General features: G+C 57.2%; 1 protein-coding gene across 1 annotated transcript; it reads left to right on the top strand.

Annotated features, from left to right (window-relative positions):
- Nucleotides 1-3: 3 nt before the first annotated feature.
- On the top strand, nt 4-27,301 carry VPS16 (VPS16 core subunit of CORVET and HOPS complexes). The gene is made up of 24 exons (XM_054293223.1): nt 4-146; nt 1,003-1,091; nt 1,186-1,280; nt 2,381-2,509; nt 2,953-3,097; nt 3,924-4,039; nt 5,136-5,258; nt 8,541-8,596; nt 9,846-9,935; nt 11,239-11,333; nt 12,397-12,473; nt 12,559-12,690; nt 12,778-12,905; nt 12,984-13,019; nt 16,066-16,174; nt 17,188-17,322; nt 17,406-17,514; nt 19,011-19,108; nt 19,867-19,971; nt 22,064-22,141; nt 23,570-23,739; nt 24,460-24,556; nt 25,965-26,068; nt 27,122-27,301. The coding sequence occupies exons 1-24, from the start codon at nt 94-96 to the stop codon at nt 27,264-27,266; spliced, it is 2,514 nt and encodes an 837-aa protein (XP_054149198.1). The 5' UTR covers nt 4-93; the 3' UTR covers nt 27,267-27,301.
- The last annotated feature ends 699 nt before the right edge of the window (nt 27,302-28,000 follow it).

Genomic DNA, 28,000 nt, shown 5'->3' with positions numbered 1-28,000 from the left:
CGCTGAGGGAAGCGCCGGGACCGCCGGGTCCCGAACCCGGTCTCGGTCCCGGTTCCTCTCGGCCCATCCCGGTTCCCCCATCCCGGCCGCGCCATGGATTGTTACACGGCCAACTGGAACCCGCTGGGCGAGGAGACCTTCTACCGGTGAGGGGCGGCGGGGGCGGCACCGGCCTGAGGGTGCTCGGGGGTCCCGGGGCTGCTTGGAGGTCCCGGGGCTGCTCGGGGGTCCCGGGGCTGCTCGAGGGGCTCGGGGAGATGACAGGGATAGAATGGGGATCCCGGAGATGGCTGGGGTGTGGTTATGGGGTTACTTTGGGGGTTCTGGGGTAGCCACGGGGCTGGCTGGGGATGGGGGTCCGGGGGATTAAGGGGGTCCCTGGGTGGACACGAGTCTTGGGGCTGGCTGGGGATGGGGGTCCCGGGATGGTTGAGGGGTCCCAGGGGTGGTTGAGGGGTCCCGGGATGGCTGAGGGGTCCCAGGGGTGGTTGAGGGGTTCCAGGGGTGGTTGAGGGGTCCCGGGATGGCTGAGGGGTTCTGGGATGGCTGAAGGGTCCCGGGATGGCTGAGGGGTCCCGGGGTGGGCTTGGGGTTGGCTGGTGGAGGGCCCTGTGGGTTGCTGGAGGGGTCCCGAGATGGCCCTGGCTCCTTGTGCTGGTCTGGGGGATTCCTGGGAATCTTTGTGGGTTCCCGGGGTGTCTGTGGATCTTGGGGCTCCTGAGGTTTCTTGGGAGTCTCAGGGCTGGTTTGGGTATGGGCATTGTCCGTGGATCTCCTGTCCCCGTATCTGTTGCATGTCCATCCATCCATCCATCCATCCACCCACCCACCCACCCACCCATCCATCCATCCATCCATCCATCCATCCATCCACCCACCCACCCATCCATCCATCCATCCATCCATCCATCCATCCATCCATCCATCCACCCATCCATCCATCCATCCATCCATCCATCCATCCATCCATCCATCCATCATCATCCATCCGTGTCCCATCAGGAAGCTGGAGCTCTACTCCATGGAATGGGGGCTGCGGGAGGATCTCTGTGACTGTGTGGTGGCAGCTGCCCCGTATGGGGGTCCCATAGGTGGGTGCAGCCCCCCGAGCCCCCCTCCCCGAGCCGGGGCTGTGCCACCCCTGGCTCAGGGACTGTCCCCTCCTTGTCCTTGTCCCTGTCCCAGCTCTGCTGAGGAATTCCCGGCGGGACAAGACCCCCAGCGCCCGCCCGCTCCTGGAGATCTACTCGGCCTCGGGGCTGCTCCTGGCCAGTCTCCCGGTGAGCTGGGGGGGATGGACAGCCTGGGTGGGGGGACGGGGCTGTGGGAGCACGGGGAGACGGATGGGAGCTGCCCTGGGATGGGAGAAGAGGATGGGATGGGTTTGGAGCAGGAGAATCTTCTCCCTGCTCCCCAGGGATGGGACAGGAGGATGGGATGGGTTTGGAGCAGGAGAAGCCTTTCCCTGCTGGTGAGGGATGGGAGAGAAGGATGGGATGGAGTTTGAAGCAGCAGGATTGAGCAGGAGAATCGTCCCTTCATCCTGTCTACGCCTGGGAGAAGAGGATGGGATGGGTTTGGAGCAGGAGAATCCTTTCCCTGCTGCCCAGGGATGGGAAAAGATGGAATGGGGTTTGGAGCAGGAGAACCCTAACCCTTTCCCTGCTGCCCGGGGATGGGACAGGAGCGTGGGATGAGGGCTGGAGCCATGGGAACATCCTCCTTCCCCCCTGCCTGGGGCTGAGGGGGACATGGGATAGTGGAGGGACAGTGCCAGCACTGCAGGGACCTGCAGAGCCAGGACACGTGGGGTGCTGGACCTCTGGATGAGGTGCTGGACTTCCAGGTGGGGTGTTGGATCTCTGGATGCAGTGCTGGACCTCCAGATGAGGTGTCAGTCCTCTGGAGGAGATGTTGGATCTCTGGATGAGGTGTTGGACCTCTAGGTAGGGTGTTGGACCTCTGGATGAGGTGTTGGACTTTTGGATGAGGTGTTGAGCCTCCAGGTGAGGTGTCAATGGTGGACTTCTGGATAAGGTGTGGTGTCAGCCCTGTGGATCAGATGTTGGACTTTTGGATGAGGCTCAGTCCTCAGGATGAGGTGTTGGACTTGTGGACAAGGTGTTGAAACTCTGGGTGAGGTGTCAGTCCTCTGGGTGAGGTGTTGGACCTCTGGGTGAGGTGTTGGACTGTGGACAAGGTGTTGAACCTCTGGATGAGAGGTTGGACCTCTGGGTGAGGTGTTGGACCTCCAGGTGAGGTGTTGGACCTCAGGGTGAGGTGTCCAAGCTGTGGAGAAGCTGCCAGAGCTCCGGCACGCCAGGTGTGTCCCTGGAGGGCCGTCCCTGGCTCGGGGCTGACCCTTCCGTGCCGTTCCCAGTGGAAGAGCGGCCCCCTGGTGCACCTGGGCTGGACGGCGGGGGAGGACCTGCTGTGCATCCAGGAGGATGGCACTGTCCTGGTCTACAACCTGTTCTGCGAGTTCAAGCGGCACTTCAGCATGGGAAACGTGAGGGAACGGGGTGTGGGGTGGATTTGGGGTGGGATTTGGGGTGGGGCAGGTGGGAAGGGACCTCACAGCCCGTCCCATTCCACCCCTGCCCTGGGACACCTTCCACCATCCCAGGCTGTTCCAACCTGTCCAGCCTGGCCTTGGACACTCCCAGGGATCCAGGAGCAGCCACAGCTTCTCTGGGAATTCCATCCCAGCCCCTCCTCACCCTCATAGCCAGGAATTCCTTCCCAAAATCCCACCCCAATCTCACCTTCTCCATTTTCCCCTCGTGAGATGCCCTGGGTGGGGTTTGGGGGATGCAGAACCGGGGCTGTCGCATCCCTGGGGAAGGATCCATCCCGGAGAGCAGCGCGTTCACCGCCTGCCCCAGCTGAGCCCCGGTGTCCCCAGCGTGTCCCCAGCGTGTCGCCAGTGTCCCCTCCCGGCGTGTCCTGCAGGAGGTGCTGCAGAACCACGTGCTGGAGGCGCAGGTGTTCCACACGGAGTTCGGCACGGGCGTGGCCATCCTGACGGGAGCGCTGCGCTTCTCCCTCGCCACCAACATCGACGACCTCAAGCTGCGCCGCCTGCCCGAGGTCCCTGGTGGGTGTCCCCATGTCCCTGTCTGTCCCTCTGTGTCCCCTCTGTCCTCCCTGTTCTCCTTCTGTTTCTCTGTCCTCCCTATCCCCTTGTCCTTGTTTCTCTGTCCCTCTGTCCCCAATCCCTGCTGTCCCACTGTCCCAGATGCTCCACTGTTCTGTCCCTCGTGTCCCGCTCTGTCCTTCTCTGTGCCCTCTGTCCTCCCTGTTCTCCTTCTGTTTCTCTGTCCCTCTGTCCCCCCATCCCCTTGTCCTTGTTTCTCTGTCCCTCTGTTCTGTCCCCACTGTCCCTCCTGTCCCCCTTTGTCCTTCTCTGTCTACCCTGTCCCCACTTTGTTCCATGTGTCCTTTCCTTGTCCCACCATCCCTCAGTGCCCTCTGTCCCCAGTCCCTCTCTGTCTGTCCCTCTGTCCTTCCTCTCTCTCTGTCTTCTGTCTCTCTGTCCGTCGCTGTCCTTCTCTGTCCCCTTGTCCCCCTGTGCACTTCTGACCCCTCTGTCCCTCTCTGTCCCCTCTGTACTCCCTGTTCCCCTTCTGTTTCTCTGTCCCTCTGTCCCCCCGTCCCCTTGTCCTTGTTTCTCTGTCCCTCTGTCCCCAATCCCCACTGTCCCCTTGTCCCACATGCCCCTCAGTTCTGTCCCCACTGTCCCTCCTGTCCTTCTTTGTCCTTCTCTGTCTACCCCCGTCCCCACTTTGTTCCATGTGTCCCCTCCTTGTCCCACCATCCCTCAGTGCCCTCTGTCCCCAGTCCCTCTCTGTCTGTCCCTCTGTCCTTCCCTGTCCCCTCTGTCCCTGTGTCCCCGTGTCCCAGGGGTGTCACTGTCCCCGCAGGGCTGCAGAAGGCCCCGCCGTGCTGGACCGTGCTGGCCCAGGACAGGGTGACCGTGGTGCTGCTGGCCATGGGACAGGAGCTCTTCCTGCTGGACAACACCTCCTGCTCCGTGCTGGTGAGGCCCTTTGGGAATTGGGCATGGGGCTGCACTGTCCCCACTGTCACCAGTGTCCCCACGGTCCCTTGGGGTGTGCCCAGCTCCTTCCCCTGTCCCCTGGGATGCTCCCAGGTCCTTCTCCTGTCCCATCCCAGGGGATGCTCCCAAATCCTTTCCCATCCTGGATGCCTCCGAGGTCCCCATTGGTGACCCCCCCTGTCCTGACCACACCCTTGGTGTCACTCTGAGCCCCTGGTGGTGTCCCCTGGTGACCCCCTGTCCTGACCATGTCACTTGGGGGTCACTCCAAGGCCTCCATTGGTGACCCCTCTGTCCTGACCACACCAAATGGGGTCATTGTGTCCCCTGGTGACGCCCCCTGTCCTGACCACACCACTCGAGGGTCACTCTGAGATGCCCATTGGTGACCCCCCTGTCCTGAACCATGTCACTTGGGGGTCACTCCGAGGTCCCCATTGGTGACCCCCCTGTCCTGAACCATGTCACTTGGGGGTCACTCCGAGGTCCCCATTGGCGACTCTCCAGTCCTGACCACGCTCCTGGTGTCACTCTGAGCCCCATTGGTGTCCCCTGGTGTGCCCCTGTCCTGAACCATGTCACTTGGGGGTCACTCCGAGGTCCCCATTGGTGACCCCCCTGTCCTGAACCATGTCACTTGGGGGTCACTCCGAGGTCCCCATTGGTGACTCTCCAGTCCTGACCACACCCCTGGTGTCACTCTGAGGTCCCCATTGGTGTCTCCTGCTGTCCTCCCTGTTCTGACCCTGCCCCTGGTGTCACTCTGAGCCCCCGTTGGTGTCCCCCTGTCCTGACCACACCACTTAGGGTCACTCTGAGGTCCCCATTGGTGACCCCCCTGTCCTGACCACGCCGCCACTCAGGGGTCACTCCAATGGTGCCCTGCCCTGTCCTGACCACCCTCCTTGGTGTCACTCTGAGGTCCCCATTGGTGTCCCCTGTTCTGACCACACCACTCAGGGGTCACTCCAGGCTCCCAATGGTGTCCCCACTGGTGATCCCTCTGTCCTGACCGTGCCCCTGGTGTCACTCTGATCTCCCCGTTGGTGTCCCCACGGTGTCCCTGTCCCCACAGACGCCCCCCGGGCTGAGCCCCTCGGCGGGGCCGTTCCTGCGCGTGGCCGTGTCCTTCACCCAGCGGCTGCTGGCGCTGTTCTGCGACTCCGGCTGCGTCTGGATGGGAGCGGCCTCGCTCAAGGTGAGCCCTGGCCAGAAATGGCCCTGCACCTGCAGACCCCTGCCTGCCACTGAGGATCAGTGATTTTAAAAAATCTGCCTGCCACTGAGAGTAATAATAGTGATAGTGATAGTGATAGTGATAGTGATAGTGATAGTAATAGTAATAAGCCTGCCATTGATAATAATAATAATAAAAAAATTCCTGCCATTGATAATAATAATAAAAATTGTCTACCAATAATAATAATAACAATAATAATAATAATAACAACAACAACAACAACAACAATAATAATAATAATTATTATTATTATTATTATTATTATTGTAGTAGTAGTATCCTGCTATTGATAATAATAATAATAAAAAACTTTGCCTGCCATTGATAATAATAAAAAAATTTTGCCTACCAATAACAACAACAACAATAACAACAGCATCAATAATAATAATAATAATAATAATAATAATAATAATAATAATAATAATAATATTCCTGCTATTGATAATAATAATAGTAAAAAATTTTGCCTGCCATTGATAATAATAATAAAAAAATTTTCCTACCAATAACAACAACAACAATAACAACAGCAATAATAATAATAATAATAATAATAATAATAATAATAATAATATCCTGCTATTGATAATAATAATAATAAAAAACTTTACCTGCCATTGATAGTAATAATAAAAACCAAAAAATCTTTACCTGCCATTGATAAAAGTAATAACAAAAATGTTTCCCTGTCTTCAATAATAATAGTAATAAAAAATATATTTGCCTGCCTTTGATAATAATATTAAAAAAAATTTGCCTACCAATAACAACAACAACAACAACAGCAATAATAATAATAATAATAATAATAATAATAATAATAATAATAATAATAATAATAATATCCTGCTATTGATAATAATAATAAAAAACTTTACCTGCCATTGATAGTAATAATAAAAACCAAAAAATCTTTACCTGCCATTGATAAAAGTAATAACAAAAATGTTTCCCTGTCTTCGATAATAACAGTAATAAAAAATATATTTGCCTGTCTTTGATAATAATAATAAAAAAATTTTGCCTACCAATAACAACAACAACAACAGCAATAACAACAGCAATAATAATAATAATAATAATAATAATAATAATAATATCCTGCTATTGATAATAATAATAATAAAAAACTTTACCTGCCATTGATAGTAATAATAAAAACCAAAAAATCTTTACCTGCCATTGATAAAAGTAATAACAAAAATGTTTCCCTGTCTTCGATAATAATAGTAATAAAAAATATATTTGCCTGTCTTTGATAATAATAATAAAAAAATTTTGCCTACCAATAACAACAACAACAATAACAACAGCATCAATAATAATAATAATAATAATAATAATAATAATAATAATAATAATCCTGCTATTGATAATAATAATAGTAAAAAATTTTGCCTGCCATTGATAATAATAATAAAAAAATTTTGCCTACCAATAACAACAACAACAATAACAACAGCAATAATAATAATAATAATAATAATAATAATAATAATATCCTGCTATTGATAATAATAATAATAAAAAACTTTACCTGCCATTGATAGTAATAATAAAAACCAAAAAATCTTTACCTTCCATTGATAAAAGTAATAACAAAAATGTTTCCCTGTCTTCAATAATAATAGTAATAAAAAATATATTTGCCTGCCTTTGATAATAATATTAAAAAAATTTTGCCTACCAATAACAACAACAACAACAATAACAACAGCAATAATAATAATAATAATAATAATAATAATAATAATAAATCCTGCTATTGATAATAATAATAATAATGAACTTTACCTGCCATTGATAGTAATAATAAAAACCAAAAAATCTTTACCTGCCATTGATAAAAGTAATAACAAAAATGTTTCCCTGTCTTCGATAATAATAGTAATAAAAATATATTTGCCTGCCATTGATAATAATTAATTAAAAAATTAAAATCTTTGCCTGTCTTTAATAATAATAAAAATTAAAAATCTTTGCCTGCCATTGATAATAATAATAAAAAAATTTTGCCTACCGATAACAACAACAACAACAATAACAACAGCATCAACAATAACAATAACAATAATAAATTCCTGCTATTGATAATAATAATAGTAAAAAACTTTGCCTGCCATTGGTAAAAATAATAGAAAAAAAATGTTTCCCTGTCTTTGATAATAATAGTAATAAAAAATATATTTGCCTGCCTTTGATAATAATAATAAAAAAATTTTGCCTACCAATAACAACAACAACAATAACCACAGCATCAATAATAATAATAATAATAATAATAATAATAATAATAATCCTGCTATTGATAATAATAATAGTAAAAAACTTTGCCTGCCATTGGTAAAAGTAATAAAAAAATGTTTCCCTGTCATTGATAATAATAGTAATAAAAAATATATTTGCCTGCCTTTGATAATAATAAAAAATAAAACACTTTGCCCGCCATTGATAATTAAAAAAATCTTTGCCTGCTATTGATAATAATAATAAAAAAAATTTTGCCTACCATTGATAATAGTAATAATAATAATTCCTGCCATTGATAATAATAATAAAAAACCTTTGCCTGCTCTTGATAATTTAAAAAATCTTTGCCTGCCTTTGATGATGATGATGATGATGATGATGATGATGATAATAATAATAATAATAATAATAATAATAATATGCCTTTGATAATAATAATAAAAATTTCCTGCCATTAATAATAATAATAAAAAATCTTTGCCTGACATTGATAATAATAATAATAATAATAAAAATAATAATAAATCTTTGTCTGCTATTGTTAATAATAATAATAAATAAGTCTTTGCCTGTCATAGATAAGAGTAATAAATATTTTTCCTGCCATTGATAATAATAATAATTAAAAAAGAAATCTTTGCCTGCCATTGATAGTAATAATAATAAAGAAATCTTTGCCTGCCATTGATAATAGTAATAAAAAAATGTTTTTCCCATCTTGCTTGGAGCCCTGGCTGTCCCCAGAGCTGGATCTGGAAGCTCCTGTGGGACCTTCTGGTGGCCCAGCACCCACCCCCCATTCCCAGTTCCCCCATTCCCAGTTCCCCCCATTCCCAGTTCCAACCATTCCCAGTTCCCCACATTCCCAGTTCCCCCATTCCCAGTTCTCCCATTCCCAGTTCCAACCATTCCCAGTTCCAACCATTCCAAGATCCCCACATTCCCAGTTCCTCCAGGAATGTTCCTGACCCCTCTCCTCTCCCACAGGAGAAATTCTGCGAGTTCAACACCGGCATCCGAACCCCGCCCAAGCAGATGGTTTGGTGAGCTGCCTGTCCCTGTCCCCGTCCCCGTCCCCCTGCCCGTCCCTGTGCCACTCCCAGCCCCGTGGGGTCCCTGGGTGTCCCTGTCCCCATTTGGGGTCCCCATGGCTGTGGTTGATGGGTTGCGGTTCCATGGCTGTGGCCGATGTTGGGGTCCCCATGGCTGTGGCCGATGTTGGGGTCCCAGGGCTGTGGTTGATGGGTTGGGGTCCCATGGCTGTGGCTGATTTTGGGGTCCCCATGTCTGTGGTTGATGGGTTTGGGGTCCCCATGGCTGTGGCTGATGTTGGGGTCCCCATGGCTGTGGCTGATGTTGGGGTCCCCAGGGCTGTCGTTGATGTTGGGGTCCCAGGCTGTGGCCGATGTTGGGGTCCCCAGGGCTGTGGCTGATGTTGGGGTCCCCCCATGGCTGTGGCCGATGTTGGGGTCCCCCCAGGGCTGTGGCTGATGTTGGGGTCCCCATGGCTGTGGCCGATGTTGGGGTCCCAGGGCTGTGGCTGATGTTGGGGTCCCCCCATGGCTGTGGCCGATGTTGGGGTCCCAGGGCTGTGGCCGATGTTGGGGTCCCAGGGCTGTGGCTGATGTTGGGGTCCCCATGGCTGTGGCTGATGTTGGGGTCCCAGGCTGTGGCTGATGTTGGGGTCCCAGGGCTGTGGCTGATGTTGGGGTCCCCATGGCTGTGGCTGATGTTGGGGTCCCAGGCTGTGGTTGATGTTGGGGTCCCAGGCTGTGGCTGATGTTGGGGTCCCCATGGCTGTGGCCGATGTTGGGGTCCCCCCATGGCTGTGGCTGATGTTAGGGTCCCAGGCTGTGGCTGATTTTGGGGTCCCAGGCTGTGGCTGATGTTGGGGTCCCCATGGCTGTGGCTGATGTTGGGGTCCCCATGGCTGTGGTTGATGTTGGGGTCCCCCCATGTCTGTGGCTGATGTTGGGGTCCCCCCATGGCTGTGGCTGATGTTGGGGTCCCCCCAGGGCTGTGGCTGATGTTGGGTTCCCAGGCTGTGGCTGATGTTGGGGTCCCCATGGCTGTGGCTGATGTTGTTTCCCCATGGCTGTGGCTGATGTTGGGGTCCCCATGGCTGTGGCTGATGTTGGGGTCCCCCCATGTCTGTGGCTGATGTTGGGGTCCCCATGGCTGTGGCTGATGTTGGGGTCCCCCCATGTCTGTGGCTGATGTTGGGGTCCCCCCATGGCTGTGGCTGATGTTGGGGTCCCCATGGCTGTGGCTGATGTTGTTTCCCCATGGCAGGTGCACGCGGCCCCGCAGCCGGCAGCGCGCCGTGGTGCTGGCCTGGGAGCGGCAGCTCATGGTGGTGGGCAACTCCTCGGAGTGCATCCGGTATCCTTTGGGGACAGGGACACGCCAGGGGCGCTGCCACCTCCTCTGGCACCCACACTGCTGCCCCCCTCGCTGCTCTGTCACCAGGGATGTCCCCGGGTCCTTCCCTTGTCCCATGGGATGCTCCCAGGTCCTTTTCTGTCCCATGGGATGTTCCCAAGTCCTTGCCCTGTCCCATGGGATGCTCCCAAGCCCCACAAAGGCTCCCAGGTCCTTCTCTGCCCCATGGGATGTTCCCAACCCCACTCTGACTTCCAGATCCTTTTCTGTTCCCTGGGATGTTCCCAAATCCTTTCCCCATCCCATGGGATTCTCCCAGGTCCTTCTCTTGTCCCATGGGGTGCTCACAGGTTGTTTTCTGTCCCATGGGATGCTCCCAGCCCCACGATCGCTCCCAGGTCCTTCTCTGTCTAATAGGATGTTCTTAGGTCCTTCCCTTGTCCCATGGGATGCTCCCAGGTCCTTCTCTGCCCCATGGGATGTTCCCAGATCCTTCCCCATCCCATGGGATTCTCCCAAGTCCTTTCCCCATCTTGTGGGGTGCTCGCCACCCCACAAAGGCTCCTGGGACCTTCCCTTGTCCCAGGGGGTGCTCCCAGGTCATTTTCTCTGCCGTGGGATGTTCCCAAGTATTTTCCCTGTCCCATGGGACGTTCCCTGCCCCACTGTGGCTCCCAGACCCTTTTCTCTCCCATGGGATGTTCCAAAGTCCTTTCCCTGTCGCATGGGATGTTCCCAGCCCCACTCTGACTTCCAGATCCTTTTCTGTTCCCTGGGATTTTCCAGTGTCCTTCCCCTGTCCCATGGGATGCTCCCAGGTCCTTTTTCTGTCCCATATGATGTTACCAGCTCCACTCTGGTTTCCAGATCCTTTTCTGCCCCATGGGATTCTCCCAAGCCCCACAAAGGCTCCCAGGTCCTTCCCTTGTCCCATGGGATGCTCCCAGGTCCTTTTCTGTCCCATGGGATGTTCCCAGATTCTTCCCCATCCCTTGGGATTGTCCCAGGTGCTCCCCCATCCCATGAGATGCTCCCAGGTCCTTCTCCCATCCCATGGGATGCTCCCAGGTCATTCCTCTGTCCCATAGGATGTTCCCAAGTCCTTCCCCATCCCATGGGATGCTCCCAGGTCCTTTCCTTTTCCTAGGAGATCTTCCCAAGTCCTTCCCCTGTCCCATGGGATGTTCCCAAGTCCTTCCCCATCCCATGGGATGTTCCCAAGTCCTTCCCCCATCCCGTGGGGTTCCGGTCTCTTCGCGCTGTCCCGGAGCCGTGTCCATGGGCACCCTTAGCAGGATCCCAGCTTTGTCCTGGATGAGGATTCCTACCTGGTGCCCGAGCTGGACGGGGTCAGGATCCTGTCCCGCAGCACCCACGAATTCCTGCACGAGATCCCCGGTGAGTTCCCTGCCCTCCTGGGCCCCTGGGGTGTGGGATCCTGGCACAGGAATTCCCTGAGGAGCTGTGGATGCTCCATCCATGGGAATGTCCCAGGGCAGGTGGGACATGGGGCTTGGAGCACCCTGGGATGGTGGGAGGTGTCCTTGGTGGGGCTGGGTGGGATTGAAGGTCCCTTCCCACCCAAACCAGTCTGGGATTCTGGAGCCAGGCTGGGAGAGCTGGGAATGTTCTCATGGAGAAGGGAAAATTCCAGGGAATCCTGGAAGTTCCTGAAGGGGCTCCAGGAGAGCTGGAGAGCGACTGGGGACAAGGCCTGCAGGGACAGGAGCCAGGGAATGGCTCCTACTGGGAAAGGGCAGATTGGGCTGGGATCTTGGCCAGGAATTGCTGTCTGGGCTGGAATTCCCAGATTTGCTGTGGCTGCTCCTGGATCCCTGGCAGTGCCCAAGGCCAGGCTGGATCCACCTGGGATGGTTGGAAGTGTCCTGCCCATGGATGGGGTGGGAGTGGATGGGATTTAAGGTCTTTTCCAACCCAAACCATTCCAGGATTGTGGAGCCCCTCTGCTCTGGGAGAGCTGGGAATGTTCTCATGGAGAAGGGAAAATTCCAGGGAATCCTCAGAGCCCCTTGCAGGGCCTAAAGGGGCTCCAGGAGAGCTGGAGAAGGACTGGGGACAAGGCCTGCAGGGACAGGAGCCAGGGAATGGCTCCCACTGGGAAAGGGGAGATTGGGCTGGGATCTTGGCAAGGAATTCCTGGCTGGGCTGGGATTCCCAGATTTGCTGTGGCTGCCCCTGGATCCCTGGCAGTGCCCAAGGCCAGCTTGGATGGACTTGGATCCACCTGGGACAGTGGGAACTGTCCTTGCCCATGGATGGGGTGGAATTATTGGGCTTTAAGATCCCTTCCCACCCAACCCATTCCACGATCCCGGTGCTGGAGGGGATCGTGGAAGGAGCTCGTGGAAGCTGCAGGGCGCTGCCGGGTGCTGGCAGTGGCACCAGGTGCCACCCCCGGGCTGGAGCAGCCGCCGATCCCCGCTGTGTCCCCGTCCCGCAGAGGCCAGCCAGGAGATTTTCCGCATCGCCTCCATGGCCCCGGGCGCTCTGCTGCTGGAGGCTCAGAAGGAGTACGAGGTACCGCCCCGTCCCAGAGAGCCCCCCTGGGCCGGCATCCCCAGGGATCGGTGTCCCAGGGCTTCCCCTCGCCCTCGCCCTGCAGAAGGAGAGCCAGAAGGCCGACGAGTACCTGCGGGAGATCCGCGAGCAGCAGCTGCTCCCCGAGGCCGTGGGCCAGTGCATCGAGGCTGCGGGCTACGAGCACGAGCCTGAGACCCAGAAATCCCTGCTGAGGGTGAGCCAGCAGCAGCAGCAGCAGGAGGAGGAGGGAGCTGAAGCATGAAGGATTTTCCCTGATTTCCCCCCCCCCCCGATCCCACAGGCAGCTTCCTTTGGGAAGTGTTTCCTGGATAAGTTCCCGCCGGAGGGGTTCGTGCGCATGTGCCAGGACCTGCGGGTGCTCAACGCCGTCAGGGATTACCAGATCGGGATCCCGCTCACCTTCACCCAGTATCCTACTGCCTGCCGTGGGGTCAGGGCCTTCCCGGGGCAGCCGTGATCCCAAATGTGCCTTGACTGTCCCTGCAGATACAAGCAGCTCACCATCGAGGTGCTGCTGGACAGGTGAGAGCCCCACGGCCCCGGAGCGTCCCGAGCCTTCCCGTGGTTCCCATCCCAAATTCTGTGCGTCACAGAGTCTGTCCTGATGTCCTCCTCCTGTATTGCATAGCCCAAAATCCCCATCCCACCTTCCCCATCCCACATTCCCCATCCCACATTTCCCCATCCCAAATTCCCCATCCCAAATTCCCCATCCCAAATTCCCCATCCCAAATCCCCCATCCCACATTCCCCATCCCACATTCCCCATCCCACATTCCCCATCCCACATTCCCCATCCCAAATTCCTTATCCCAGTGCCCCCATCCCACATTCCCCATCCCAAATTCTGTGTGTCACAGTCCCTGTCCTGATGTCCTCGTCCTGTAGTGCATAGCCCAAAATCCCCATCCCACCTTCCCTGTTCCTAGGTTCCCATCTTTCAATCCCTATCCCAAATTCCCCATCCCACAGTTCCCATCCCGTTCCCATATCCAGGGGCTGAGCAGCTCCAGGCACTTGTGGACCCTTCTAAATCCCGTCCACTCCACATTCCTCATCTCAAATTCCCCATGCCACTTTTCCCATCCCAAATCCCCCATCCCAATGCCCCCCATCCCACATTTGCCGTCCCAATGCCCCCCACCCTACAGTCCTCATCCCAAATCCCCCATCCCAAATTCCCTATCCCTCATCCCCCATCCAGCATTGCCCATCCCACATTTCCCATCCCACATTCCCCATCCCAAGGCCCCCATCCCAGTGCCCCCAATCCCACATTCCCCATCCCAAATCCCCCATCCCAAATTCCCCATCCCAAATCCCCCATCCCACATTCCCCATCCCAAATTCCCCATCCCAGTGCCCCCATCCCACATTCCCCATCCCACTTTTCCCATCCCAATGCCCCGATCCCAAATTCCCCATCCCAAATTCCCCATCCCAAATCCCCAATCCCAAATACCCAATCCCAAATCCCCCATCCCAATGCCCCGATCCCAAATCCCCCATCCCAAATCCCCCATCCCAATGCCCCGATCCCAAATTCCCCATCCCAAATTCCCCATCCCAAATACCCAATCCCAAATCCCCCATCCCAATGCCCCGATCCCAAATCCCCCATCCCAAATCCCCCATCCCATTCCCATATCCGGGGGCTGAGCAGTTCCCAGCACTTGGGGACCTCCCAAACCCAACCCAGCTCCTCAATTCCCTGGACCCACCCTGTGTGTCCCCCTGTCCCCCCTGGTGTCCCCTGTCCCCTCATGTCCCCTGCTCCCCCCGTGTCCCCTGACCCCGTGTGTGTCCCTTGACCTCTCCATGTCCCCTGACCCTCAATGTGTCCCCTTGACCCCTCACGTGCCCCCGTGACCCCCAATGTTCCCCTGTCCCCCCTTATGTCTCCTGACCCTTTTTGTGCCTTCCTGTCCCTTTCATGTCCTCCTATCCCCTCCATGTGTCCCCTGACCCCTCCATGTGTCCCCTGACCCCCAATGTGTCCCCTTGACCCTTCCATGTGTCCCCTGACCCCTCCATGTGTCCCTTGACCCCTCGTGTGTCCCCCTGACTCCCCTGGTGTCTCCCTGAGCCCCTATATACCCCTGTCTCCCCATGTCCCCTGTCCCACCTGGTGTCCCCTGACCCCTCATGTGTCCCCCCGACCCCTCCATGTCCCCTGTTCCCCTGTGCCTCCTGTCCCCCCGGTGTCCCCTGTCCCTTTCATGTCCTCCTGTCCCCTTCATGTCTCCCAACCCCTTGTGACCCCTGTGTCTCCCTGATCCCTCCATGTCTCTCTGTTCCCCCATATCCTCCTGACCCCCCATGTTCCCCTGTCCCCTCCATGTCCCTTATCCCCTGTCCCCCTGTGTCCCCTGACCCCCGTGTCCCCCTGACCTCTCCATGTCCCCCTGTTGTGCCCCCATGTCCTCTATCCCCCCTGGTGTCCCCTTGTTCCCCCATGTCCCCTGACCCTTCCATGTCCCCTGACCCCTTGTGTGTCCCCCTGACCACTCCATGTCCCCTGTCCCCCCATGTTCCCCTCTCCCCTCCATGTCCCTGTCCCTCCGTGCCCTCTGAGCCCTCCATGTCCCCCAGCCTTGTGTGTCCCCTGTCCCTCCTGGTGTCCTATGTCCCCCTGTCCCCCATATCCCCCCTGACCCCTCCATGTCCCTCTGTCCCCCATATCCCCCTTTTCCCGCATATCCCCCTGACCCTTCCATATCTCCCTGACCCCTCCATGTCCCCTGACCTCTCCATGTCCCCTGTCCCCCTGGTGTCCCCTGACCCCTCCATGTCCCCCTGTTCCCCCATATGCTCCTGACCTCTCCATGTCCCCTGTCCCCCCATGTCCCCTTTCCCCCCAATGTTCCCCTGTCCCCCATATTCCCCTGGCCCCTCCATGTCCCCGGACCCCCCTGGTGTCCCCTGTCCCCTCCATGTCCCATGTCCCTCTGTGTCCCCTCTCCCCCCTGGTATCCTGTGTGTCCCCTGGTATCCCCTGTATCCCCCTGACCCCTCCATGTCCCCCCGATGTCCCCTGTCCCCCTTGATGTCCCCTGTCCCTCCTGGTGTCCCCTTTCCTCCCATATCCCCCTGACTCCTCCATGTCCCCCTGATGTCCCCTGATCCCCCTGTGTCTCCTGTCCCCCCTGATGTCCCATGTCCCTCCTGGTGTCCCCCTGACCCCTCCGTATCCCCCTTTTCCCCCATATCCCCCTGACCCCTCCATGTCCCCTGTCCCCCTGCTGTCCCCTGTCCATTCCCCCTGGCCTCTCCACGTCCCCTGTCCTTCCGGTGTCCCCTGTCCCCTTGTGTTCCCTTTCCCCCCATATCCCCCTGACCCCTCCATGTCCCCTCACCCCCCTGGTGTCTCCTGTCCCCTCTGGTGTCCCCTGTCCCCGCTGGTGTCTCCTAAGCCCCACATCCCCCGACCGCTCCATTTCCGCCTGTCCCCGCATACCCATATCCCCCTTTTCCCCCCATATCCCCCTGTCCCCCCATGCTCCCCTGACCCCTCCACGTCCCCGTGGTGTCCCCTGTCCCCCTGATGTCCCCGTCCCGCTGTCCCCAGGCTGGTCCTGCGCCGCCTGTACCCGCTGGCCATCCGCATCTGCGAGTTCCTGCGCCTGCCCGAGATGCAGGGCGTCAGCCGCATCCTGGCACACTGGGCCTGCTACAAGGTGAGGGGACTGTCAGGGTCCGTCCTAGTGGACAGATGAGCTGATGGTTCGTAGGAATGATCTCAGAGTGCAAAACACCAACACGGTACAAGGGCTTTTGCAGTGATGATCAAAAACAAACACAGTTTTATTGAAATAACTACAGCAAAAGTGCGATAGAGGGATTAAGGGAGAGAAAAAGAGAGAGAAAGAGAGAGAGAGAGAGAGAGGATATATCTACCAACGCAGAGACGGAGTCCTTTGGTGCAGTTCAGCCGAGGGTCCGCCCGCTACGCTGGGGAGATCTCAAAGGCTCTGGCTAACTCAGAGGGTTTTATTGCTGAAAATTGCGAGGGGGGGGGAACAGATACAATAGGGAACAGATGTAACAGATAGTGCATGTTCTCAGCAGTAAATGAGCTTGATGGATGTAACAGGTAGTCTGTGTTCTCAGCAGTAAATGAGAGCCATTGTTTTCTTGGTTCAGTGGTCACAACCTGCAGGCAAACATCTCGCTTCGGTCAGCTTGCCTGCCCCACACACCTGCCCCGGGCTGGGGGTTTCAGTCCCAGTCCTTGGAAGGAGCAGAGGGGCCTGTTAGGAGTTTCATGTCTCAGTCCTTGATGGAGAATCTTCTCACATCTCCGTCTGTCTGTCACGGTGGTTGTAAAACAGGTGAGGGTCTCCTGTGGGAGACCACCTGGAACTCAGGAGAAGTCCAGCCAGGCCGAGAGCTGGGACAGCTTCCAGAGCTGCTATTGTCGCAAACGGGGCACGGTGCCCTCTTTTTAGCGTACAGCAAACACTGCTGTGAAAACAAGAGCTCCACACTGAGCTGTCAGCTCCCAGGGCCCGTGGCTGTGACTTTTCTCCCTCAGAGCCAGATATAGACGGGGGGGTCTTCTCTTCAGTGGGCTCCCAAGGACGATCGTGAGGCAGATGAGGGAAAATTAGGACAGACTCTCACAGGGACGCCCCAGGACACCCCAGCCCGCCTCGGGGACACCTGGGGACGCCCCTCGCTGTCCCCACAGGTGCAGCAGAAGGACAAGTCGGACGAGGAGGTGGCCCAGGCCATCAACCAGAAGCTCGGGGACACGGCGGGCATCTCCTACTCGGACATCGCCACGCGCGCCTACGACTGCGGCCGCGCCGAGCTGGCCATCAAGGTGGGCCGGTGGCACGGGGAGGGGACGCGGGGTGGCACTGCCGCCCCCCGGGTGACAGGGTGACAGCGCTGTGCCCTGGGCAGCTGCTGGAGTACGAGCCCCGGAGCGGGGAGCAGGTGCCGCTGCTGCTGAAGATGAAACGGAGCAAACTGGCCCTGGGCAAAGCCATCGAGAGCGGGGACACCGACCTGGGTGAGGGGACGGGGGGGCCTGGCCGGGGGGTTTGGGGGGGCCTTTTGGGGTATATTGGGGTCTGGGAGAGCCTTTTGGGGTGCATTGGGGTCTGGGAGAGCCCCTTGGGGGTGTATTGGGGTCTGGGAGAGTCCCTTGGGACCATTTTGGGGTCTGGGAGAGCCTTTTGGGGTATATTGGGGTCTGGGAGAGCCTTTTAGGGTGCATTGGGGTCTGGGAGAGCCTTTTGGGGTGTATTGGGGTCTGGGAGACCCTCTTGGGACCATTTTGGGGTCTGGGAGAGTCCCTTGGGAAAGTTTTGGTGTGTGGATGAATCCTTTGGGACCATATTGGGGTCTGGGACAGCCTCTTGGGACGTTTTGGGGTCTGGTTGAATCCCTTGGGACCATTTTGGGGTCTGGGAGAGCTTTTTAGGAACATTGTGGGGTCTGGGAGAGCCCCTTGGGAATGTTTTGGGGTCTGGAGGAACCTTTTGGGGGCGTTTTGGGGTCTGGGGGAGCATCTTGGGATTATTTTGGGGTCTTGGGGAGTCCCTTGGGACCATTTTGGGGTCTGGGAGAGTCTTTCAGGAGCATTGTGGGGTCTGGGAGAGCATCTTGGGAACATTTTGGGGTCTTTGGGGAGTCCCTTGGGAATGTTGTGGAGTCTGGGTGAGCCTCTTGGGGCTGTTTTGGGGTCTTGGGGAGCCCCTTGGCAAAGTAATAGGATCTGGGGGAGCCCCTGGGGAGTGTTTTGGGATTAGGGGGAGCCTCCTGGGAACATTTTGGGGTCTGGATGAATCCCTTGGGACCATTTTGAGGGCTTTGAGGAGTCCCTTGGGACCATTTTGGGGTCTGGGAGAGCCTTTTGGGAATGTTTTGGGGTTTGGAGGAGCCTTCTGGGGGCATTTTGGGATCTTGGGGAGCCTCTTGGGAACATTTTGGGGTCTGGATGAATCTCCTGATAGGATTTTGGAGTCTTTGGGGAGTCTCTTGAGAACATTTGGGGATCTGGGGGAGCCTCTTGAGAATATTTTGGGGTCTGGGGTAGCCCTGTGGGAATGTTTTGGGGTTGGGGGAGGATCTTGGGAGAGTTATAGGGTCTAGGGGGATCATTTTGGCATCATTGTGGGGTCTGGGGGAGCACCTTGGGAATGTTTTGGTGTGTGGATGAATCCCTTGGGACCATTTTGGGGTCTGGAAGAGCCTTTTGGGGGCATTTTGAGGTCTGGGGGAGGCTCTTGTGAACATTTGAGGTCTGGGAGAGCACCTTGGCAACATTTTAGGGTCTGGTTGATTCCCTTGGGACCATTTTGGGGTCTGGGGGAGCCCCTTGGGATAATTTTGGGGTCTGGAAGAGCCTTTTGGGAGCGTTTTGGGGTCTGGGGGAGCACGTGGAGCCTCAGGGGGACACAGAGGGGATTGGGAGGTGCAGGAGAAAACCCCAACAAAACCTTCTGTCCCCATCCCCTGTGTCCCCTGTCCCTGTGTCCCCTGTCCCTGTCCCTGTCCCCACAGTGTACACGGTTGTGCTGCACCTCAAGAACGAGCTCAACCGCGGCTCCTTCTTCATGACCCTGCAGAACCAGCCCGTGGCCCTGAGCCTGTACCGCCAGGTGAGTGCCCCAAAAACCCCATAGCACCCCAAAAACTCCCTGAGTGACCCCAAAAACCCCCTGAGAGCACAGCCTGTACCGCCAGGTGAGCGCCTCAAAACACCCCAAAAACACCCTGAGTGACCCCAAAACCCCTGAGCACCCCAAAAAACCCCTGAATAACCCCAAAATCCCTGAGTGACCCCAAAAACTCCCTGAGGGCACAGCCTGTACCACCAGGTGAGCGCCCCAAAACACCCTGAGGGCACAGCCTGTACTGCCAGGTGAGCGCCCCAAAACCCCAAAACACCCCAAAAACACCCTGAGGGCACAGCCTGTACCGCCAGGTGAGCGCCCCAAAACCCCAAAACACCCCAAAAACCCCCAAAAAACCCCTGAGCACCCTAAAAACCCCCTGAGAGCGCAGCCTATACCACCAGGTCAGCACCCCAAAAACCCCGTAGTACTCCAAAAACCCTGAGTGACCCCAAAAACCCCCTTAGCACCCCAAAAACCTCCTGAGCCCCCCAGAAAACCCCCTGAACACCCCCAAAACCTCCTGAGTGGCCCCAAAAACTCCCTGAGTGACCCCAAAAACCTCCCGAGCCACCCTGAGGAGTTTTGGGAAAGCAACTCTTCCAAAACCCCAAAAGTGTCCCTTGACCCCAAAAGTGTCCCTTGACCCCCTGGGTGTCCCCCTGACCCCAAAAGTGTCCCTTGACCCCCTGGATGTCCCCCTGAGCCCAAAGGTGACCCCAAATGTCCCGTGTCCCCCCCAGTTCTGCCGGCACCAGGAGCGGGAGACGCTGAAGGATTTGTACAACCAGGACGACAACCACCAGGAGCTGGGCAACCTGCACGTGCTGGGGGGGTACGGCCAGAAGGTCTGTGGGGTCTGGGATTTGTGGGGTTTGGGGTCTGGGGTTTGTGGGGTTTGGGGTCTGGGGTTTAGGGTTTGGGGTCTGGGATGGGTGAATTGTGGGATTGGGTGTGGGAATGTGGGGTTTTGGGGGGGTTTTGGGGGGGTTTTGGGGGTGCTCGGGGTCACCAGGAGCTGGGCAACCTGCACGTGCTGGGGGGGGTACGGCCAGAAGGTCTGTGGGGTCTGGGATTTGGGGTTTGGGGTTTGGGATGGAGGAATTGTGGGGTCTGGGGGTGGGAATGTGGGGTTTTGGGGGAGTTTTGAGGGTTTTGGGGACTTTCAGGGGGTTATCAGGAGCTGGGCAAGCTGCACGTGCTGGGGGGGGGTACGGCCAGAAGGTCTGTGGGGTCTGGGATTTGGAATGAGGGAATTGTGGGATTGGGATGCAGGAATAGAGGGATTGGGATGGGGGAATGGCAGGGATTGGGGTGGGTGAATTGTGGGATTGGGATGGGGAATGTGAGGTTTTGAGGACTTTCAGGGGGTCACCAGGAGCTGGGCAACTTGCACATGCTGGAGGAGTTTGGGGTTTGGGATAGGGGAATTGTGGGATTGGGATGGAGAATGTGGGGTTTTGGGGCGGAGGAATTGTGGGATTTAGGGTCGATCCGGGAATTGTGGGATTTGGGGTGGAGCTGGATTTGGGATGAGGGAATTGCAGGATTGGAATGCAGGAATAGAGGAATTGGGATGGGGGAATGGCAGGGATTGGGGTGGGAGAATTGTGGGATTGGGATGGAGCTGGGACATGCAGGATTGGGATGGGGAAATGTCAGGGATTTGGGATGGGAGAATGGGGGTCTGGGTGTGGGAATGTGGGGTTTTGGGGGGCTTTTGGGGATGCTTGGGGTCATCAGGAGCTGGGCAACCTGCACGTGCTGGGGGGTACAGCCAGAAGATGTGTGGGGTCTGGGGTTTGGGATTTGTGGGGTTTGGGGTCTGGGGTTTAGGATTTGGGGTTTGGGATAGGGGCATTGTGGGGTCTGGGTGTGGGAATGTGGGGTTTTGGGGGGGTTTTGAGGGTTTTGGGGACTTTCAGGGGGTTATCAGGAGCTGGGCAACGTGCACGTGCTGGGGGTCACGGCCAGCAGGTCTGTGGGGTCTGGGGTCTGGGGTTTAGGGTCTGGGATTTGGGATTTGTGGGGGTTGGGGTCAGGGATTTGGGGTTTGGGATGGAGGAATTGTGGGATTGGGATGGAGAATGTGGGGTTTTGGGGGGGGGTTTGGGGGTGTTCAGGGGTTTTGGGGATGCTCAGGGGGTCACCAGGGGCTGGGCAACCTGTATGTTCTGGGGGGCCACTGCCAGAGGGGTTGGGGTTTGGGATTTGGGGTTTGGGATGGGGGAATTGCGGGATTGAGATGGAGAGAATTGAAGGATTTGGGGTGAGGGAATGACAGGGATTTGAGATAGAGGGAGTTGTGGGATTTGGGGTGGATCTGGGAATTGTGGGATTTGGGATGGGGGAATGGCAGGGATCTGGGTGTGGGAATGGGGACTTGCCAGTTTGCACCCCAGGGCTGTGGGGGACCGTGCCCATCCCATGCCACCTGTGCCAGGTTTGGGATCCTGCCCAGGGGGTCAGGATCTATCCCGGGATCCCACCCAGGGAATGACGTGTCTGTGCCATGTCCCTGTGCCATGTCCTTGTCCGTGTCCCTGTGCCATGTCTGTGCCGTGTCTGTGCCATGTCCTTGTCCGTGTCCCTGTGCCATGTCCTTGTCCGTGTCTCTGTGCCATGTCCCTGTGCCATCCCTGTGCCATGTCCTTGTCCGTGTCCCTGTGCCATGTCCATGCCATGTCCCTGTGCTATGTCCCTGTGCCCTGTCCCCATGCCATGTCCCTGTGACATGTCTGTGCCATGTCCCTTGTGTCCGTGCCATGTCTCCATGTCCATGCCATGTCCCCGTGTCCATGTCCCCATGCCATGTCCGTGCCATGTCCCCATGTCCCTGGCATGTCTCCCTGTCCATGCCATGTCCCCATGTCCATGCCATCCCCATGCCATCCTCGTGCCATATCCCCATGTCCCTGTCCCATCCCCGTGCCACCCCAGCGGATCGAGGGCCGCGTGGCCGCCCTGCAGAACGCCCTGGATGAGTTCTACAAGGCCAAGAACGACTTTGCTGCCAAGGTGAGAGTGCCCAGGGGACACCAGGGACACCAGGGACAAGGTCACCTGTGCCTGCCCTGGGGACAAGGCTGTGGGAGTGGCTGCCCAGGGGCATGGCTGGAATGGGGACATTGAGGCTGGGACAGGGACAACAAGGATGGGACAGGGCTAGGACAGGGACCCCAAAGCTGGGATGGAGATCCTGGAACTGTGATAGGGACCCTGGGGCTGGGCTGGGGACATTGAGGTTGGGACAGGGACACCAAGGCTGGTTCAGGGACCTCAGGGTTGGGATGGGGACTGTGGGCTGGGACAGCCACTCCAAGGCTGTGACAGAGCTGGAAGGGTGGGACAGAGCTGGGAAAAGAACTTCAGGTTGGGATGGGGACCCTGAGGGTGGGATGGGGACATCAAGGCTGGGACAGGGACCTCAGGATGGGACAAGGACCTTAGGATGGGACAGGGACACCAAGGCTGGCTTGGGGACCTCAGGGCTTGTACAGGGGCCCCAACGATGGGCTGGAGATCCTGGAACTGTGATAGGGACCCTGGGGCTGGGCTGGGGACATTGAGGCTGGGACAGGGACACCAAGGCTGGTTCAGGGACCTCAGGGTTGGGATGGGGACTGTGGGCTGGGACAGGGACACCAAGGCTGTGACAGGGATAACAAGGCTGGACTGGGGACCTCAGGGCTTGTACAGGGACCCCAAAGCTGGGATGGAGATCCTGGAACTGGGACAGGGACCCTGGGGCTGGGACAGGGACCCTGGGGCTGGGCTGGGGACATTGAGGTTGGGACAAGGACACCAAGGCTGGTTCGGGGACCTCGGGGTTGGGATGGGGACTGTGGGCTGGGACAGGGACACCAAGGCTGTGACAGAGCTGGGAAAGGGACCCCAAGGGTAGGACAGGGCTGGGAAAGGGACCTCAGGTTGGGATGGGCACCCTGGGGGTGGACTGGGGACATTGAGGCTGGGACAGGGAACTTAGAGATGGGACAGGGACATCAAGACTGGGACAGGGACCTCAGGATGGGATGGGGAGTCTGGGGCTGGGCCAGGGACATCGAGGCTGGGACAGGAACTCTGGGACTGGACAGGGACATTGGGGCTGGATCAGGGACTTCAGGGCTGGGACAGGGACTCTGGGACTGGGCTGGGGACATTGAGCCTGGGACAGGGACACCAAGGCTGGGACAGGGGATGTTGAAGCTGGGACAGGGACATCAAGGCTAGATCAGGGACCTCAGGGCTGGGACAGGGAACTCAGAGCTGGCACAGGGACATGGAGACTGGGACAGGAACCTCAGAATGGGATGGGGACTCTTGGGCTAGGCCAGGGACATCAAGGCTGGGACAGGGAACTCAGGGCTGGGACAGGGAACTCAGGGATGGGACAGGAACATCGAGGCTGGGCCAGGGACCCCTCAGCTGTCCCCGTGTCCCCAGGCCACCGAGGAGCAGATCAAGCTGCTGCGGCTGCAGCGGCACCTGCAGGAGGAGCTGGACAAGCCCTACCTGGACCTGTCCCTGCACGACACCGTGGCCACCCTCATCCTGGACGGGCACCACAAGCGCGCCGAGCAGCTCTACCGGGACTTCAGGATCCCGGACAAGAGGTGGGGACAGCCCTGGGGCGCTCAGGGACAGCCCTGGGGGCTCAGGGACAGCCCTGGGGGGGCTGGGGGCACTCAGGGACAGCCCTGGGGGCTCAGGGACAGCCCTGGGGCGCTCAGGGACAGCCCTGGGGCGCTCAGGGACAGCCCTGGGGGCACTCAGGGACAGCCCTGGGGGCACTCAGGGACAGCCCTGGGGGGCTCAGGGACAGCCCTGGGGGGGGGTCAGGGACAGCCCTGGGGGCACTCAGGGACAGCCCTGGGGGGGCTGGGGGCGCTCAGGGACAGCCCTGGGGGGGGCTCAGGGACAGCCCTGGGGGCTCAGGGACAGCCCTGGGGGGGCTCAGGGACAGCCCTGGGGGGGCTGGGGGCACTCAGGGACAGCCCTGGGGGCACTCAGGGACAGCCCTGGGGGGGCTCAGGGACAGCCCTGGGGGGGCTCAGGGACAGCCCTGGGGGGGCTGGGGGCGCTCAGGGACAGCCCTGGGGGGGGCTCAGGGACAGCCCTGGGGGGGATCAGGGACAGCCCTGGGGGGGGTCAGGGACAGCCCTGGGGGGGATCAGGGACAGCCCTGGGGGGGGTCAGGGACAGCCCTGGGGGGGTCAGGGACAGCCCTGGGGGGCTCAGGGACAGCCCTGGGGGATCAGGGACAGCTCTGGGGCACTCAGGGACAGCTCTGGGGCACTCAGGGACAGCCCTGACCCCCTGTGCCCCTGTGCCAGGTACTGGTGGCTGAAGATCAACGCCCTGGCCACCCGCGGGGACTGGGAGGAGATGGAGAAGTTCTCCAAGAGCAAGAAGTCGCCCATTGGGTACCTGGTGAGAGCTTGGGCTGCCTCAGTCACACCCTCGTTGTCCTCCCAGCATCTTCCTCCTTTCCCTCCCTGCCCTCCCATCCTCTTCCTCCCCATTCCAGTTCTCCCACTCCTTCCTCCCCATTCCCACTCTACCCTCCTCTTCCTCCCCATTCCCACTCCACCATCCTCTTCCTCCCCTCCCTGCCCTTCCCACCCTTTTCTTCTCCTCTCCAACCCTCCCACTCTCTTCCTCCTTCAGAGGTCCCATCCTTTCCTTTCCCATCATCTTCCTCCCCGTCCCACTTCTCCCATGCCCTTCCATCCCTGTCTCTCCCATCTTCTTCCTCCTGTCTCCAGCCCTCCCATCCTCTTCCTCTCAATTCCATCTCTCCCATTCTCTTCCTCCCCTCCCCAGCTCTACCATCACCTCTCCTGCTCCATCTCCCCATCCTCTTCCTCCCTTCTCCTGCTCCCCCTCTTCTTCCCTCTCCAACCCTCCCGTCCTCTCCCTCTCATCCTCTTCCTCCTTCTCCAGCCCTCCCATCCTTGCCTTCCCATCCTCTTCCTCCCCTTTCCACCTCCACCATCCTTTTCCTCCTCTCTCCCACCCTCCCATCCTCTTCCTCCCTTCTCCATCTCTCTCAGTCCCATGTCCTTCCTTCTCCATCTCCCCATGCTCTTCCTCCCTTCTGCCTTCCCATCTTCTTCCCTCTCCAACCCATCCATCATCTCCCTCCCATCCTCTTCCTCCCCATTACAGCTCTTCCACACTCTTCCCTCTCTGACCTCCCATCCTCTTCCTCCTTTCTCCATCTCTCCCATCTTCTTCCTCCCTTCTCCATCTCTCCCATTCTTCCTTCCTTCTTCAGCCATCCCATTCCTGCTCTCTCACCCTCATCATCCCCTCTCCAGCCCTTCCAATTTTCCTCCCTTCTCCATCTCCACCATCCTCTTCCTCCTTCCCCAACCCTCCCATCCTTGCATTCCCATCCCCTTCCTCTCCTTTTCACCTCCACCATCCTTTTCCTTCTCTCTCCCATCCTCCCATCCTCTTCCTCCCTTCCCCAACCCTCCCATCCTCTTCCTCCCTTCTCCATCTCTCCCATTCCCTTCCCATTCCTGCTTTTCCACCATTTTCCTTCCTTCTCCCTCTCCCCATCCTCTTCCTCCCCTCTCCAGCTCCTCCATCCTCCATCCTCCACCTCTCGCTGCCCTTCCTCCCCTCTCCCTGCTCTTCCTCACCTCTCCCTGCTCTTCCTCCCCTCTCCCTGCTCTTCCTCCCCTCTCCCTGCCCTTCCTCCCCTCTCCATCCTCCATCCTCCCCCTCTCCCTGCCCTTCCTCACCTCTCCCTGCCCTTCCTCACCTCTGCCTGCTCTTCCTCCCCTCTCCCTGCCCTTCCTCCCCTCTCCCTGCTCTTTCTCCCTCCCAGCCCTTCGTGGAGGTGGCGGTGAAGCACCACAACCGCTACGAGGCCAAGAAATACGCGCCGCGTGTGCCGCCCGAGCAGCGCGTCAAGGCCTTCGTCCTCGTGGGGTGCGTGGGGACATCCTGGGACCTGAGGGGACATCCTGGGGGACATCCTGGGACCCTCAGGGGACATCGTGGGGATCCTCAGTGGGGGGACATCCAGGGGATGCTCAGGGAGTACATCCAGGGGACCCTTAGGGGGTATCCCAGGGACCCTTGGAGGGACATCCAGGGGATCCTTGGAGGACATCCTAGGGACCCTCAGGGGACATCCCAGGGATACTTAGGGGGGGACATCCAGGGGACCCTCAGGGGACATCCCCGACATACTCAGAGGGACGTGCAGGGGACTCTTGGGGTGGCAACCAGGGACCCTTGGGGGGGACATCCTGAGGACACTTGGCAGGACATCCAGGGGACCCTTGGGGGGACATCTTGGGGACTCTCAGGGGGACATGCAGGGGACCTTCAGGGGGACATCCAGGGGACCCTTGGGGGGACATCCCAGGGACCCTTCTGGGGACGTGCAAGGGACTCTTGGGGTGGCATCCAGGGACCCCTGGGGGGGACATCCTGGGGACCTTCAGGGGGACATCCCAGGGACTCTCAGGTGGACATCCCAGGGATACTTGTGGGGGGACATCCAGGGGACACTCAGGGGAACATCCCGGGGACCCTGGTGGGGACATCCCAGGGACCCTTAGGGGACATCCTGGGGACCGTCAGGGGACATTCTGGGGACCTTTGTGGGGACATCCCAGGGACACTCGGGGGATATCCAAGGGGACCTTCAGGGGGACATCCCAGGGACCCTCAGTGGGGGGACATCCAGGGGACCCTGGGGGGAACATCCTGAGGACACTCAGGTGACCCTGGGGGGGCATCCCGGGGACCCTCAGGGGAACATCCAGGGGACCCTTGTGGGGACACCAGGACATGGAAGCACGCAGTGGAACTCCCTGTGGGGCAGCAGTGGGGATTTGGGGGTGACACTGTGGGCGGCTTTGGGGGACACCGGGAGCCGCCGGGGCAGTGGGACAGCGATGGGAAGGTGGGGCTGCCCTGTGTCCCCGTGCTGTCCCCTCCCTGCTGTCCCCTCACGGCTGCGTGGTGTCGCAGGGACCTGGAGCAGGCGGCCGAGGCGGCCATGGAGCGCAAGAACGAGGCCGAGATGAGCCTGGTGCTGTCCCGGTGCTCCCCCGGCACCGACGGCGCCCTGGCCGAGAGGCTGAACCGCGCCCGGGCACAGCTCCTCAAAAAGTGACCCTGGGGACACGCCAGGGACATCCTGGAGACAGCCCCAGGGGCAGCCCATGGACAGCACCAGGATGGACATTGGGGGGACACTCCATGGATACCCCAGGGACACCTCTTAGACAGCCCATGGACACCCCAGGGACACCCCCATGGACATCCTAGGGACACCCCAGGGACACCCCCATGGACATCCTAGGGACACCACCAGGGACAGCCCAGGGACACCCCAAAGAACAGCCCATGGACACCCCATTGACACTGCAGGGATGCCCAAGGACACCCCAGGGACACCCCATGGATATCCCGGGGACACCCCCATGGACAGCCCATGGACACCCTGGGGACATCCTGGGGACACTCCATGGACAATGCCAGGGATACCCCATGGACACCCTGGGGACCACCCAGAGACATCCCATGGACACCTTGGGACACACCAGGGACACCCCCATGGACACCTCCATGGACAATGCCAGGGACAGCACCAGGACACCCCCAAGGACAGCCCATGGACACCCCAGGGACAGCCCATGGACACCCTGGGGACACCCCCATGGACACCCCCAGGGACACCACCAGGGACACCACCAGGGACACCACCCGGGATGCCACCAGGACACCCCCAAGGACACCCCCAAGGACACCCTGGGGACACTCCATGGACACCCCCAGCCCTCCTAGTGTGTCCCTGTCCCCTGACAGCTGCTCCCGACCGTGTCCCTGTTGGATGGGTGGCAGAGG

This window comes from Melozone crissalis, unplaced genomic scaffold (assembly GCF_028551555.1).
Source record: "Melozone crissalis strain CALT ecotype California unplaced genomic scaffold, PUWL_Pcris_2 ptg000132l_1, whole genome shotgun sequence".
In the NCBI taxonomy this organism is placed as follows: domain Eukaryota; kingdom Metazoa; phylum Chordata; class Aves; order Passeriformes; family Passerellidae; genus Melozone; species Melozone crissalis.
Note: the sequence above shows the minus strand (reverse complement) of the source record. Positions and strands in the feature narration are given on the sequence as shown.